This window comes from Piliocolobus tephrosceles, chromosome 15 (genome assembly GCF_002776525.5).
Source record: "Piliocolobus tephrosceles isolate RC106 chromosome 15, ASM277652v3, whole genome shotgun sequence".
Taxonomy (NCBI): Eukaryota; Metazoa; Chordata; class Mammalia; order Primates; family Cercopithecidae; genus Piliocolobus; species Piliocolobus tephrosceles.
In genome coordinates, this window is record NC_045448.1 from 9,837,788 (window position 1) to 9,854,219 (window position 16,432).

The 16,432-nt window shown below is 52.7% G+C and overlaps 1 protein-coding gene across 3 annotated transcripts in view; it reads right to left on the minus strand.

Annotated features, from left to right (window-relative positions):
- Nucleotides 1-434: 434 nt before the first annotated feature.
- Nucleotides 435-16,432, minus strand: part of CYS1 (cystin 1) — a 25,030-nt gene continuing 9,032 nt past the window's right edge. Inside the window, exons 2-4 of one of the 3 annotated variants that reach the window (XR_004228493.1) lie at nucleotides 10,090-10,142; nucleotides 9,653-9,990; nucleotides 4,329-4,420 (exon numbers count right to left, since the gene is read on the minus strand). Coding sequence is in view for 2 of the 3 variants with exons in the window: in XM_031934177.1 (XP_031790037.1) it covers nucleotides 7,129-7,321; nucleotides 10,090-10,142 (246 nt within the window). In the remaining variant the exon portion in view is untranslated. Of the gene's footprint in view, nucleotides 2,575-4,328; nucleotides 4,421-7,076; nucleotides 7,322-9,652; nucleotides 9,991-10,089; nucleotides 10,143-16,432 lie in introns of those variants that run through there. The other 2 variants (XM_023198468.1, XM_031934177.1) reach the window with 2 other exon arrangements.

Sequence of the window (16,432 nt, forward strand, 5' to 3'; positions counted from 1 at the left end):
AGGACAGACTCTGGCCGGGCAGCAGGCTGCAGCAACGCCCACGCCTCCACTTCCAGACAGCCCCTCCATCTCACAGGACAGAGACAGGGCCGGCTCAGCAGCTGGTACACACTGCTTTATTCTTATTCTTCTTCTTATTCTTATTTTGGAGACGGAGTCTCGCTCTGTTGCCCAGGCTGAAGTGCAGTGGCCAGATCTCAGCTCACTGCAAGCTCCGCCTCCTGGGTTCACGCCATTCTCCTGCCTCAGCCTCCCGAGTAGCTGGGACTACAGGCGCCCACCACCTCGACCGGCTAGTTTTTTGTATTTTTTTTAGTAGAGACGGAGTTTCACTGGGTTAGCCAGGATGGTCTCGATCTCCTGACCTCGTGATCCGCCCGCCTCGGCCTCCCAAAGTGCTGGGATTACAAGCTTGAGCCACCACGCCCGGCCTATTATTATTATTTTTAAGTTCACCTGCAGCTGCAGTACACACATACCACTTTATTTGGCTAGCTGCTGTTCAGAAGACACTGTTCGTGAATTCAGGAAAAAATTTTTTAAAGACCTGAGAACAATTCCTGTGACTTCTTAGCTTTGATGAAGTGCATTTACTTTGACATTGATATAGCTTGTAACTACTTTTGGAATTTTTTTCCCGTAACACATTGATCTCATTAAGGGTATTATGCGTTTTCTACCAGAAAATGCAGAGGTATTATCTTTTTCTTGGAAACCAATTGAAAACATCCCATTTTAACAAAATGACATAAAATTATAAACATTTACATGATTAAATTCAAAGCCTTATCCATCTGGTGGTAAGAAATAAAATGTTAACTTACTTTAAAAGATGTATTTGATATAAAGACTTCCATCTTTATATCAAAAGAATCGGTTGGGCTTGCATGAGCAATGGCTCCCAGCTCTGCGGAGGGTTTGAGCCATGCCCTTGCGGGGGCCGTTCCAAGCTCCGACTTCGAAACTTGGAGTTTCCCAGCTGCGAACAGCTGGTCAAAGGCACTCTCAGAAGTTCAAGGCAATGCCCGTTTGCAAATGGCCGCAGCAGGCCTGTGGGTCTGGGGACAGCGCCAAGGAGCTGGCCGTTGGTTCCTGAGATGCTCCTGCTCTGCCATGTTCTAAGGACGTACGAGCGGAGCTCTTCTCCGGGAAAAAAGAAAACGGTTGGGGGGGCCTCCGTGTTGGCCGGTCAAGCCAGATTACCAGGCTTGTACTGGTTTCAGCAGAAGCCGCGCTGTTTCCTCCTTACCCCTCTGTCCTGATGCCCTCCAGGCTGCTGGGGAGGAGCCTGCCGCCTGCCTCCTGCCTCCCTAGACCGCTGTTCTCCCCGCAGTTCTCCTCGCAGTTCTCCCCCGAGCTGTCCCCCAGCAGGCCGCACCACCCCGCACACAGGAGGCGGACTCCAGACCTGCCCGCCCACACAGGAGTCCCCTCTAGCCGGAGCTCCGCCCCCTGTTCCCAGGGCGTCCTGGGCAGGTCAGTTTTCCCATCTGTCAACCAGGAACATTCCAAGGCTCTTCCTGCCTTACTGCTGTGGTTTCCCACCTCCCACCTAGGCGGGAAGAGAATTTAAAAGCCCCGTAGGCGCTGGCCGGGCTGCCTGTGAGAGGGAGAACTGGAAAGCCAGTGTCAGGCAGACCCTCTCCCCGTGGGACCTGGGCGCTGGGTCCCCGCAGGGAAGGCAGTGCTGTGCCTGGGGTAGGGGAACAGCAGTGGCAGCCTGGGCTTGTGCAGTTCCAGAATGTCAGAGCTGGGGAGGGCCTCCAAGAGCTGCCAGAGCTGATTTTCCAGAGAGGGAAACTGAGGCCCAGAGGCAGTGATGCGCTCTACCTCCCACTGCAAGGTAGATCAAAGCTGGGATTCTCACTCCTCAAAGTGCAGTTGGGGCTTCGGAGCTTGGGCCTGGGCTGGGGAGCTGGTTAGACGTAAGGAACCTCAGGCCCTGCATGTCAACAGCACCCCCAGGCTGCTCATTAGGGAGTTAAAGTTGAGAAGCTCTAAATTGACCCGGTCACCCCTGGAGAGATGGGCCTGAGACTGAGGGAGCAGCACGGGTGTACCTTCCACAGCGTAACCTTCCGGAAGTGTTGTGGCGCGGATGCCAGGAGGGGCTCGCTTGTGTCACCCAAGCCTCGTGAGCCCTCCCCACTGTGGAAAGCGGGCAACCAAGAGGTGCACGCATTTCAGGCTCCAGGAGAATCCGGCAGGCTCCCCGCGTTGGGGAGGAGGCGCCGGCGGCCCGGGCCCACGCACCTGTGGGTCTGCACAGCTAGTCGCCCCCACCAGCAACCATGACCGCCAGTGGCTGGCCCAGGTCAGCAGGGTCTGAAAGTGGATTTGCCAGGTCAGCTTTGAATATCCGGGAGTGACTGCGTTTTGGAGGTGGTTCAGCTCCTGCTAGAGCTCTGGGCGAGGAGGGGGTGCCCCAGCCAGCAGGTGTCTCCGAGGCCCGGCGGGGCATGCTGTCCTCAGCGGCAGTACTCCCGCTCGATGCTCGCCATCAGCCCCTCTTCCGCGTGGTCGTAGGAGATGGCTGCCGGCCTCTCGGGCTTCTTGCCACTACTGCCTGGAGCTCTGTGGGCCAGAAATGGGATGGGGCTGTCAGGAGGCAGGACGGTGCCTTCACACTCATCTCCCCTGGCCACCACAATGGCTCCTAGTGGGCCCATCCTGAAACACAAACCAAAAGCCTTTGCCCTGGGACACCCTGTGGCTCTCTCGCCCAGCACACAGCCACCAGCAGGCCTTTGCTGCGATCGCTTCATCTCCCACAACACTGAGCCCCTGCGCTGAGTGGAAGCCAGCACGTGCCCTGTTTGAGGGAGGGCAGGCTCTGGGCTGGGAAGACCCGAGCTTGAATCCCAACTCTGCGGCTCACCCAGGCGGCAACCTCAGGCAAGGCCAGTGCGTCTCTGAGCCTCCGAGTTTTTTCTCATGTACACAACTTTATTCATGAGTCGTTCTGAGGCATAAGATAATGCATGGGCAACATATGACATGGAATCCAGGGCACCACAGCCTTAATGGGAATCACGGCCAGGCACAGTGGCTCATGCCTGTAATCCTAGCACTTTGGGAGGCTGAGGTGGGCAGATCACTTGAGGTCAGGAGTTCGAGACCAGCGTGGCCAACATGGTGAAATCTCGTCTCTACTAAAAATACAAAAATTAGCCAGGTGGGGTGGCGGGTGCCTATAATCCCAGCTACTCGAGAGGCTGAGGCAGAATGGCTTGAACCCAGGAAGTGGAGGTTGCAGTGAGCCGAGAATGAGCCACTGCACTCCAGCCTGGGAGACAAAGTAAGACTCTGTCTCAAAAAAATAAAAAAAAAATAAAAGGGAATTACTGTCATGTTGGTTGCTTGCGGACATTGGTCTGTGCCTGTACCCTCTGGGGTCTCACAGGAGCTGCTCGTTTTATGGATCCACACGTTCAGGATCCCGCCACTCCCTCAACCCACCTGGCAGCCTAGCTGAGAGGGACCGAGACTAGAGCTCCTGCTCCCGCTGCCTGGGCTCCAGAAAGTGGCTCCACCAGCCTGGACCCTGCCGGCTCGTCCCGCTCTCCCAGACCTTGTGGACTTTGTGTGGACACCTGGGTGGTGCTAACTGTCCCCGGACTGCCACAGTTGTGTTGAAATGTGCAGACCTTTGCAGGAGGGAGTCCTGGAGCCCAGGGCAGGGCGTGAAGCCTCGGTCAGGCTGGGTGCTGCTTCCTGGAGATGCTGCCTCGGAAGGGGGTGTGCAGGTTTGCAGTTGACAGGGTCCGGGAGAGGCAGGCCAGCTGCCCACGGCCAGGTGTGGGACGCTGCCCTCCCGGTGGCCAGCCAGGGACTCTGGGCAAGGGGAACACCGCCAACTGCTCTGCCACTTGCCAGACACTGGGGCGAGCCGTCCCCCATTTCCCGATCTGGTTCCCCACCTGCGAGCTTGGGGGGCTGGGCCAGATGGACTCAAAGGTCCCTCTGTGGTTGCACTCCCACTGATGCTCAGAGCACAGCCTCTGGGTCCCCGTCTGGCTCTCTCGGAACTCAGGGCAAGAGCTGGGCCCCCCTGGCACAGCCACTTGACTTCATTCCCCGGGAAGGATCGGAATCTAGCAGTGGGCCTCCAGGCGTCCAGGGGACACACTCCTCTCATGCCCCGGAGGTGTCATGCCCCTATTGCCCAGCTGGCTCCAGGGACTGTACTTATTATCACCACCTGCGGCCGGTGTGCAGAAACAGCTGTGTGGTCACTGTTGACGCCTGCAGGGCTCCTGGCACACTGCCTGTCCTCGAAGGCACTGGAGGCAATATGTGTTCCTTGCAGCCCTGAGACACAGTGGAAATGCAGATTCTCTGGAAGCAGGCAGATCTCACCTGGCTCAGCCACGCAGTTGCTGTGTGGCTGTGGGCAAGGTGTGTACCAGGCCTCATGCCCCTGTGGATAAAACCCAGCAGCTACTCCACAAGGCCGGCCTGAAGGTTGGACCAGGCGCCGCCCGCGGTGTGTCTACCACAGAGCTGGGCACTAAGGAAACACTCAACAGAAGTCACTGTGATGCTGTTAGCTTCACAGTAGCTCATGCCTGGCCTGGCGCAGTAGCTCATGCCTATAATCCCCAGCACTTTGGGAGGCAGAGGCAGGTGGATTGGTTGGAGCTCAGGAGTTCGAGACCAGCCTAGCCAACATGGTGAAACCCTGTCTCTACAAAGAGTATGAAAATTAGTCGGACATGGTGGCACGTGCCTGTAGTCCCAGCTACTCAGGAGCCTGAGGCTGGAGAATCACTTGAGCCTGGGAAATGGAGTTTGCAATGAGCTGAAATTGTACCACTGCACTCCAGCCTGGGCAACAGACCAAGACCCTATCTCAAAACAGAAAAAACAAACAAACCAAAAAAAAAAAAAAAAAAAACAGAGTAAGGGCCCAGCAAAGCACCCAGTACAGAGGAGAGGCCCGGCCACTGCCCTTCCCGTTCCCCACCATCCTCCTGGGCTCAACTCCCCTGAGGATTGTTGGGAAGAAGAGGAATGGGCAAGGGACGCCCAGACACCCTCAAGGGCAACAGGGTCTCCTGGTCAGCAGGAACCTCAAGCAGCACTTCTGGGCCTAGGGACCCCCACAGGAGTAGAAGCCCCTCTGGGCTCACCAGGCAGCCCCCCACTTGCCTGTGGATGTGAAGTTAAGCCCTGAGGGAGGTGGCCGCCCAGGGTCACACAGCCATTCTCCTCACTCATCCTGTCTCACTCAGCACCTGACATGCCCTGTAGTTGGGATCTTGGGGAGAAAGAGCAGGGACTGGCACGTGGGAAGCTGACGGGCAGCCCTGGGGCTGGGGTGGGCAGGATGGCAGGCAGTCCAGGGCCTGTGAGAAGTCAGGCTCCACTGGGCTCCATAGCCACCCCTGCCCTGTCTGCCTGGCAACACTCCGCCAACACCGTGGGGCAACTGGTGGGGCTTGGAGAGCCACGTGGGGCTGTAAGCTCTTTCTTCCCCCTACCTGGGTGGGGGCACACAGATAAAAGGGAAAAATGGATCCTAAAGCGATTCTTGGGAAGTCTCCCTCCCCACTCTTGAGGGACTCAAGAAATGAATCTTTGTTTAAATTCTCATTCACTGTCAGGTTTTCCATCAGCAGGGATTCCTAAAGTCATGCTTTTGTTTGTTTGTTTGTTTGTTTGTTTTTAGACAGGATCTTGCTTTGTCACCCAGGCTGAAATGCAGTAGCGAGATCACAGCTCACAATAGCCTCCACTTCTCAGGCTCAAGCCATCCTCCCACCTCAGTCTCCTCAGCAGCTGGGACCCCAGGCATGTGCCACCACATCTGGCTAATTTTTGTATTTTTTGTGGAGACAAGGTCTCCCTATGTTACCCAGGCTGACCACGTTGGCCAGGCTAGTCTCAAACTCCTGACCTCAGGTGATCCACCTACCTCGGCCTCCCAAAGTGCTGGTATTACAGGTGTGAGCCACCGCACCTCGCTGGGTCTAGAATTTTCTAGAATCTGCTACCTCCACAACGTGGGGACAGCCTGCTTTGGATCTCAGTTTACTCACTAGGAAAACAGGGAGGAGTAACCTCTCTCACCTCAGACACCAATGTGTCTGGCCCAAGGCCTGGCTTACACTGGGCACTCAACAAGCATTTGCAGAATGAACAATAGGTGAATTTCAGCAGCAGCTGCAGACAGAAGTTTCTAGGCCGGGCGCAGTGGCTCAAGCCTGTAATCCCAGCACTTTGGGAGGCCGAGACGGGCGGATCACGCGGTCAGGAGTTTGAGACCATCCTGGCTAACACGGTGAAACCCCGTCTCTACTAAAAAATACAAAAAGCTAGCCGGGCGAGGTGGCGGGCGCCTGTAGTCCCAGCTACTCAGGAGGCTGAGGCAGGAGAATGGCGTAAACCCAGGAGGCGGAGCTTGCAGTGAGCTGAGATCCAGCCACTGCACTCCAGCCCGGGCGACAGAGCGAGACTCCGTCTCAAAAATAAAAAAAAAAAAGAAGTTTCTAGAACCCCTGTGTTCCCCTCCATGGGTCCCTGGGCTTCCACTACCTCGTCCTTACAGACTTCAGGTCAGGATGGCCCAGCCAAAAGCTCAGGGAAGCAGCGACTTCCTCAGGCACAGCTGCTCCCCTCTGCTGCTTCCGCAGGGCCCTGCCGGGGGAGGACCTGGCATCGTCAGGATGGTCAGCAGTGGGGTCAAGGCCCACAGGCCCCAGGCTGACATTAAACAATCCTGTCAACAAGGGTCTACGAAATGCGACCATGTGCCTGGCGCACATGTGAGACCAGAGGCAAATGTGATTCCTTCTGTGATGAGGCCTGAAGAGAGGGGACAGGGCAGGGCCATATCACGTGGACCTACTACAGGACAGGCCACTTGTGAGAGGGCTGGGAAGTTGCACCATGCGGGAGAAGGGACACTAGTTTGAGCAGGAAGGGGATAGAGTATGAGGGAGATGTTTAAACTGTGCTTTGAAGGGTTTCTTCTTCGGTATTTTATTATGAAACATTTTAAACATACTGAAAAGTTAAAATTTGTAGATTGAACAATTAAGTTCAACTTTGCTATATTTACTTTATCACATACTTATTGACTTCTTCATCTGATTTTCTGATGCATCCCAGAGTCAGCGGTAGACATTAGCACCTCCACCCTGAAACACTGTTGGAAGGACCCTGCCTGGGAGGGCGAGGGTGACACTGGAGGGAGGAGACTGAAGGGCAGGACACCGTCACAGCCACAGGGCGAGGCACTGGTGCCGGAGAGCTGCACGCCGGGGGCGCTGAGACTGGCCTACAGGGTCTGCGGCTGCCACAGGAGCCAGGTGCTGTGCTGTGGGCAGCGAGAAACACAGTGGGTACAGGGCAGATGCTGCCAGCCCTGACCCTGGGGCAGGCCTGCTAGGACCTGGGGTTTCCTTCCTGGTGGGAGCACCATGCTGGAGGGGCTGAGAGAGCCCTGGGCACTCCCACACCCAGGGCAGCACCCAGGGAGACTCCCATTAAAGTATACTGAATGGGCCGGGCGCGGTGGCTCAAGCCTGTAATCCCAGCACTTTGGGAGGCCGAGACGGGCGGATCACAAGGTCAGGAGATCAAGACCATCCTGGCTAACCCGGTGAAACCCCGTCTCTACTAAAAAATACAAAAAAGCTAGCCGGGCGAGGTGGTGGGCACCTGTAGTCCCAGCTACTTGGGAGGCTGAGGCAGGAGAATGGCGTAAACCCGGGAGGCGGAGCTTGCAGTGAGCTGAGATCCAGCCACTGCACTCCAGCCTGGGCAACAGAGCGAGACTCCGTCTAAAAAAATAAATAAATAAATAAAGTATACTGAATGAAAAGGCTGGGTGCGGTGGCTCACGCCCATAATCCCAGCACTTTGGGAGGCCAAGGCGGGCGGATCACTTGAGGCCAGGAGTTCGAGACCAGCCTGGCCAACTTGGCGAAACCCCATCTCTACAAAAAATACAAAAATTAGCTGGGCAGGTGGCTCGTGCCTGTAATCCCAGCTACTCGGGAGGCTGAGGCAGGAGAATCGCATGAACCCAGATGGCGGAGACTGCAGTGAGCCAAGATCGTACCATTGCACTCCAGCCTGGATGATAAGAGCAAAACTCTATCCCAAAACAATTTTAAAAAAATAAAAATAAGTAAATAAAGTATACTGAATGAGTGAAGTACCACTGGTGAGTGGTAGTAACGGAAATTTGAGGGGAGTCCTAGAATGTGCATGTGTAAAAGTCAGAAGAAATAAGAGCTGGCCGGGCGCGGTGGCTCAAGCCTGTAATCCCAGCACTTTGGGAGGCCAAGACGGGCGGATCACGAGGTCAGGAGATCGAGACCATCCTGGCTAACACGGTGAAACCCCGTCTCTACTAAAAATACAAAAACTAGCTGGGCGAGGTGGCGGGCGCCTGTAGTCTCAGCTACTCGGGAGGCTGAGGCAGGAGAATGGCGTAAGCCCGGGAGGTGGCGCTTGCAGTGAGCTGAGATCTGGCCACTGCACTCCAGTCCGGGCGACAGAGCAAGACTCCGCCTCAAAAAAAAAAAAAAAAGAAATAATAGCTAATTAGTTCATGGTAGGATTTAATCCTAAATTCCTTGGGCTGATGGAAACTCTAAAGTCCCTGCTGACAGGGCAGGGGCAGAGCTGTGCGGGCATCCTTACTACCTCCCCCTCTGCAGTGGCTTCTAACATTGCCCAGAGCCGGCCACAGCCTTCTACTGGGAAGCAATGGCCAGCCTTTTCCGCTCGGCATTCAAAACCCTCCCAACGCCTTAATCCTCCCTCCCCCATTCCCTCCTGCCTCCCCCCCTGCCCACACAGTGTCCCAGGAGGCTCCTTCCTTCCTCTCTCCTCAGCCAACTCCTGTACGTCCTTGAAGCCATCTTATTTTTATATTTTTATTTTTATTTATTTATCTATTTTTTTCTGAGACAGATTCTCGCTCTGTCACTTAGGCTGGAGCGAAGTGGCATGACCTTGTCTCACTGTAACCTCCACCTCCTGGGTTCAAGCGATTCTCCTGCCTCAGCCCCCGGAGTAGCTGGGATTACAGGTGCACATCACCGTGTCCGGCTTTTTTTTTTTTTTTTGTATTTTTTTTACTAGAGACAGGGTTTCACCATGTTGGCCAAGCTGCTCTTGAATTCCTGACCTCAAGTGATCCACCCGCCTAGGCCTCCCAAAGTGCTGGGATTATAGGCGTGAGCCACTGGGCCTGGCCCCCTCAAGCTGTGTTAAAATACGGGTTCTGACCTCCCCTGGAGCTTGCTGCCTGCATTTTCCCAGACCACGCCCCTCCTGGGTAGGGCCTCAGTCCCAGCCCCTGCATTGCAGCCCTCAGCACCCCTCAGCACCGCTGTGGGGCTCAGGGTGGGACCTGCCAGTGTCTGGTAAATAAGGGAGTCCAGCAGGGTTCCTGTCCCAAAATCATTTGTAATTAAGGACAATGGTTAACATTTCCAACCTTTTTCACTCCCACAATCTTACTTGACAATCACCCACTCCCAGTGACCCGTTACCACATTAGTTGGAGGTGAGCAAGCCAAGGGGGTGACTGGCCTGGGGTGGAAAGTCATCCTTGGAGCAGACAGACAAGGCCTGGGCGCTGGGGCTGGGGGATTTTAAAGGAGGAAATGAGACCAGGCTCCTCGCCTGCTACCTTCAAGGGTGTTCAGCATGGTTCCCTGGTAGAATGCCCGGGAGCTGCAGGTGGGCCCACTGCTGGCCCTGGGCTGCAAGTTCCTTAAAGGCTGTGTCTTGTTCCTAGATCTGGCCACAGCGCACAGCATGGCACCTGAATATTTTTGAATGAGTTAAGGTGCAAACAGGAAATGGGTTGGGCATGCCCTGGTCTGATCCAGGTCATGGCCTTTTTTAGGAGGAAGAGCAAAGTTGCGGTGAGATTGTGAGCCTTCTGCAGTCTCCTTGGCAGGACCTTCCCTTGAGGTCTAGGGCTTTGCATTTAGAGGAAGCTGCCTCTGGAAACCTCGTGAGGACCTGGAGGAAAGTGTGGGGGACAGGAGGGCTCTGAGGCTGGCTGGAGTCAACGAAAAGAACCCGTGGCTTCTGGGAGAGATGTGTCACCCCAGTACTTACTCAGAGACACTGCCGCTCCCCGGGTGGCCCTCTGTGCTCTGCTCTGCGGACACCTTCAGAAAGATGGAACGAAGAGACATTCAAAGATTGTCAACAGTGCAGCTTGCCTAAGGCTTTGGCTTTGTGTGGACAGACAGTGGCCACCACTTTCAACCCAGGATCCATAAGCCTCAGAGCTGGAAAGGCTCTCGAGCTGTCCAATTCCATCCACTCATTGCACAGGCAAGAAAATGGCGGCTGCAAGAGGGGAGTATCTTGGAAAGCTCATACACAGAGCAAGCGGCAGAGCCAGGGCCAGACTCGCTGCCTCCCAGACGGCCACCCACCTCCAGGGGTCATGTGACCCACTGCCACCTAGCACGAGGACACCCCGTGTGTCACCTCCAGGAACCACGCAACCCCGACCCCACTCTAAACATCACCTAGAACTCTCTCCCTGCCCCCCGCAGCAGTTTCTCTTCATAAGGCAAGGATGTATCTACACAGCATGTGGCTGCCGTGGCTTCTAGGGTCCAGCAGTCTACGTGCCAACCTGTGCAGTGCCAGAACCACCCTGTCTCATTCCTGGCATCAGGTAAGTCTTGCTGTCTGCTAAAGCATGTCTTCCCAGCTTCTTTCTTTCTCCAAGAGAGTCTCGGTGATTCTTAGCTGTTGGCACTTCCACATACAGGTGCTCCTCGGTTTACCATGGGGTTACGGCCCAAAGAAAACGTTGTAAAGTGGAAAAACCCTATGTTGAATCATCAAAATCAGGGACCATCTGTACATGTATTATAATCAGCTTGTCATATTTGGGGGAAAAAACCTTGGGGATTTTTCTAGGGTTGTATTAAACTACAGATCATTTCAGGGGGACTTACAGCTTTACAATAACAAGTCTTCAAATGTATAAATAGGGAATATCTATCCATTTAGCACTCCTTTAGTGTCTTCTAAGAAGTTATCATTTTCCCTATAGAGATACCATGGATATCTCTTTTTATTTTATTTCTTTATTTTTGAGACAGAGTTTTGCTCTTGTGGCCCAGGCTGGAGTGCAATGGCGCGATCTCGGCTCACTGCAACCTCTGCCTCCTGGATTCAAGCCATTCTCCTGCCTCAGCCTCCCAAGTAGCTGGGATTACAGGTGCCTGACACCATGTCCAGCTAATTTTTGTATTTTTAGTAGAGATTGGGTTTTCCCATATTGGTCAGGTTGGTCTCAAACTCCTCACCTCTCAGGTGATCCGCCCACCTCGGCCTCCCAAAGTGCTGGGATTACAGGCATGAGCCACCGTGCCCAGCCAGTAATGTTATCTTTTTAAAATAAAATCGTCTACCTGCTTGATGCTTCAGAAATGACTGAGATATATACATTTTTAAAAATTTTTTTTCTTTTCTTTTCTTTTTTTTCTGAGACAGGGTCTTGCTCTGTTGCCCAGACTGGAGTGCAGTGGCCTGATCGTAGTTCACTGCAGCCTCCACCTCCCAGGCTCGAGCAATCCTCCCATTTCAGCCTCTCGTGTAGCTGGGACTACAGGCTCGTGCCACCATGAACAGCTAATTTTTCATTTTTTGTAGAGATGGGGTCTTACTGTGTTGCCCTGGCTGGTCTTAAACTCCTGAACTCAAATGACCCTCCCATCTCAGCCTCCCAAAGTGCTCGGATTACAGGCGTGAGCCACTGGGCCTGGCCAGAGATATATGAATTTATCTTGTGCTTAGCAGTCTGACTGAACTCTCTTATTAGTTCTAGTAATTTATGGATTCCTTTGAATTTTCTTCCCATTCACATGATCTGGAAATAATGACCATTTGATTTTTCCCTTTCTGGTCCTTCTGCATTTTTTCCCTAACCTCTCTGCACTGGCTGGGACCTCCAACCCCAGTAGCACAGTGAAAGGAAGTGATGGTGACAGTCACCTCCATCTTAATCCTTTATTGAAAGAAAAACTTTCCGTCACATCATGACTGAATATGATTATTTGCTGTAGTTTCTTCTCCGGCTATCTTTTATCAGGTCCTGTCTCTCTACGTTGTGTTCTGGGTCATTTCTATCTCCCTCTCTCCATCTCACCAATCCTCTCTTCATCTCTGTCTAACCTGTTAAACCCATACCATTGATATCTTTCATTTTGCTTATTATATTTTCCATTTCCAGATGTCCTGTTTGGTTCTTTTTCAGATCTTCTAGGTCACTTTCTATAGTCCTTGTCCTTTGCAGGTGTTTTAACATAATAAATGCAGTTGATTATAATTTGTGTCTGGTGATCTTAGTAACTGAGCTCTTCATTGGTACATTTTTGTTTATTGTTTCTTCTAAGTCTTCACTTGGTTCTTTGGGGAGTTGGTTATTTTTTGTCATTTGCAGCTTGTCATCCTTGAAAAATTCCCTATGGGTATTCTTTGAGGCCTAAGAGGTCCTCCTCCAGAGAGGGGATGCATTTGCTTTTGCCAGGCACATAGCAGGCATCCCCAGTCTGAAACCACTTTAAGTTAAATCTATACTTTGAAGTATTTTGGACCATCCAGGTGATGAGAATTTAGGTTGCAAACATAAGAGGTGCCTGGGTTGAGCTTACAACTTCTTAGAGCTTACAAGATCTTTCTGTTCAAAGGAAAAAACTTTTGGGTAAATAGGTGTACACGACTACAAAGAAACCCACTCCAGCTGTATGTGCTAGTCAACCAGTTTTTGGTTCATAAATATAAATGGTTGTAAAAGGACTCACATTTAGAGGGGGAGGGCGCATGAAAGAATAATCAAGATGAAACAGTGAGACGCAGTGGCTGACACCTGTAATCCCAGCACTTTGGGAGGCCGAGGCAGGTCGATCACCTGAGGTCAGGAGTTCCAGACCAGCCTGGCCAACATGGTGAAACCCTGTCTCTACTAAAAACACAAAAATTAATAGGGCGTGGTGGCGGGCACCTCTTATCCCAGCTACCGGGGAGGCTGAGACAGGAGAATTGCTTGAACCCAGGAAGAAGAGGTTGCAGTGAGCTGAGACTGCACCACTGCACTCCAGTCTGGGTGACAGAGTGAGACTCTGTCTCAAAAAAAATTTTGTTTTTAATTTTTAAAAATTAAATAAAGTCTCCAGGAAGGGATGAGCAGGCGGAGACAGGCCACCTACAAGAAACCAAGAGTCAGGTGGCCTCACCTGCTCATCAGTGACACTGGAAGCCACTGTTATAATGGCTGCAAAGGTATAAGGGAAAGCTGTTTTGAACTCAGAATTTTAATTCCAAATAAACTATTAATCAGGTATTAAGAAAATGAAGATGGCCGGGCGCACTGGCTCATGCCTGTAATCCCAGCACTTTGGGAGGCCGAGATGGGTGGATCACGAGGTCAGGTGATTGAGACCATCATGGCTAACACGGTGAAACCCCGTCTCTACTAAAAATACAAAAAATTAGCTAGGCGTGGTGGCGGGTGCCTGTAGTCCCAGCTACTCAGGAGGCTGAGGCAGGAGAATGGCATGAACCCGCAGGCAGAGCTTGCAGTGACGCGAGAGTGCACCACTGCACTCCAGCCTGGGTGACAGAGTGAGACTCCATCTCGAAAAAAATAAAAAAGAAAAGAAAAGAAAATGAAGATATTTTCAGATATACAAAGACTTAGAGTTTATCTCCTATTACCCTTTCTGGAGAAAAAAAAAATTATTTTTATTTTGTTGTTGTTGTTTTTGTTTGAGACGGAGTCTTGCTCGGTCACCAAGCTGGAATGCAGTGGCGCGATCTTGACTGACTACAACCTCAGCCTCCCGAGTTCAAACGATTCTCCTGCCTCAGCCACCCCAAGTAGCTGGGACTACAGGTGCCTGACACCACACCCAGACAATTTTTGTATTTTTAGTAGAGACGGGGTTTCACAATGTTGGCCAGGATGGTCTCAATCTCTTGACCTTGTGATCCACCCACCTCAGCCTCCCAAAGTGCTGGGATTACAGGCATGAGCCACTGCGCCTGGCCGAGAAAACTACTAAAAAAAATTTTTGTTTTAAATCATAGAAGATACAGGTTTCATGAGCCTAATGGAATTAACCTAGGAATGCAAGGAAGTGGAAACTTCCGGATAATGTGTAATAAGGCCAGAAAGCAACCTGTCAATGTCCAAAGTTTCCATGACATAAATTGAGTGATCAGAGTAGCTACCCCAAATATCTGAAAAGCTCATGTGTAAATGGGCCACACTTCTGCCTGTCACAGGGGCTCAGTGTGTCTGCACTACAGGGAGGTGGGTTGTGTTCGACACAGAGGACTAAGTCGGAACTGCCTGCGAGGGAGAGGCTGCCCCAGGAGGCGGTGAGATGCCTGTCACTGAAGCCAGACAGAGGCTGGGTGATCCAACAGCTCATGTCCCCTGTTAGAATTCAAAATCGGCCGGGCGCAGTGGCTCACGCTTGTAATCCGAGCACTTTGGGAGGCCAAGGTGGGCGGATCACGAGGTCAGGAGATCGAGACCATTCTGGCGAACGCGGTGAAACCCCGTCTCTACTAAAAATACAAAAAAAAAAAAAAAAAAATTAGCCAGGCGTGGTGGCGGGCGCCTGTAGTCCCAGCTACTCGGGAGGCTGAGACAGGAGAATGGCATGAACCCGGAAGGCAGCAGAGCTTGCAGTGAGCCGAGATCGCACCACTGCACTCCAGCCTGGGCAACAGAACAAGACTCTGCCTCAAAAAAAAAAAAAAAAAAAAAAAGAATTCGAAATTAAGGCCAAACACACACCCTGAAGTCACGAACTTCTATATCTAGGGTCACTGTGAATGCTCAGCAGGTGAGGCGGGGAAGTGCAAGGGTGAGAAGGGATCGCAACAGCGGTGTCTTCACGCTCCCCTCTCCTCACCTTCCAGGCCTTGGTGTACTTGGTTCAACGCCAAGGAGCTCCCCAGGGTGCCCTCCTCTCCCAGCCCGGCCCACTACCCTCTGACGGGTGTGGCTTTGCCCCGACCTCTATCGTGCACTCCCCATGCTGTTTTGTAAATGGGGTGAGATGGAGAACCTCTTTTATTTTTTACTTGTTTTGAGATGGAGTCTAGCTCTGTCATCCAGGCTGGAGTGCACTGGCGTGATCTCAGCTCACTGCAACCTCTGCCTCCAGGTATCAAGCGATTCTCCTGCCTCAGCCTCCAGAGTAGCTGGGATTACAGGTGTGTGCCACCAAGCCTGGTTAATTTTCCTATTTTTAGTAGAGGTGGGGTTTCGCCATGTTAGCCAGGCTGGTCTTGAACTCCTGACCTCAGGCCATCCACCCACCTTAGAGAACCTTTTTTTGTTTGTTTTGTTTTGAGATGGAGTCTCGCTCTGTCACTCAGGCTGGAGTGCAGTGGCATGACCTTGGCTCACTGTAATCTCTGCCTCCTGGGGTCAAGCGATTCTCCTGCCTCAGTCTCCTGAGTAGCTGGGATTACAGGTGCCTGCCACCACGCCCAGCTATTTTTTTGTATTTTTAGTAGAGACGCGGTTTCACCACGTTGGTCAGGCTAGTCTCAAACTCCTGACCTCAGGCCATCCACCCACCTTAGCCTCCCAAAGTGCTGGGATTACAGGCGTGAGCCACTGTGCCCGGCTCTGAGAACCTCTTAAAGCTAAGGCAGGACACCCAGCCAAGCCCAGGGTCTGTCAGGGTGGACACTGAGCTGCCTGCTGCTGCCCTTCTGAAATGGCGGCGGGACCCTTGCAGCACGGGGCTTGGAATGCCTGGCGTAGGGACCTGACTTTGCACTGCTCCCTACTAAGGAGAAGACCCTGCAGCCTCAGGCCAGCCTTCCGGATGGAATGCCATCCAATGCATGAACGGCCCCCAGCGTGGGTGCAGGAGGAAGCCATTTCCCTGATGGCTCAGGCTTGCTGTTCCTGTTGTTCTCACCTGTGTTTTTCTCTATGCCTGAGATTTTATTGTGTGGCCGTTTATCTGGCCAATTTGTCTAAGCCTTTAACTTGACTTTCTCAGATGGAAAAAGCATCAGACTCCCAGAACACACAAGCTTGCTGAAGCAGCGAGGGGGAGCTGGTATGAAAAGCGAAGACACAGCAGCCCCAGGTGGCGGCTCCAGCCTCCTGCAGACACAGACTCCTCCATGGGGTTGCCTCCACCTGCAGGTCACAGACACCTGGACATGGGGAGCCGGCGGCACCTGGACTGGGGCCCTGGGAACTGGGCTGAGCTCAGGTCGAGTGTGCGTGTGCATGTGTATGTGTATGTTTGTGTGCGTGTGCATGTGTTTGTATGTGTATGTCTGTGTACGTGCGAGGGGTGTCATCCCTCGAGATTCTAGGGGGGCTTTGGAAAGACCAACCACAGCTAAACAAGAAGCAGAAAACATATGAGAAGGAACCGAATAAGATCATCTCTTA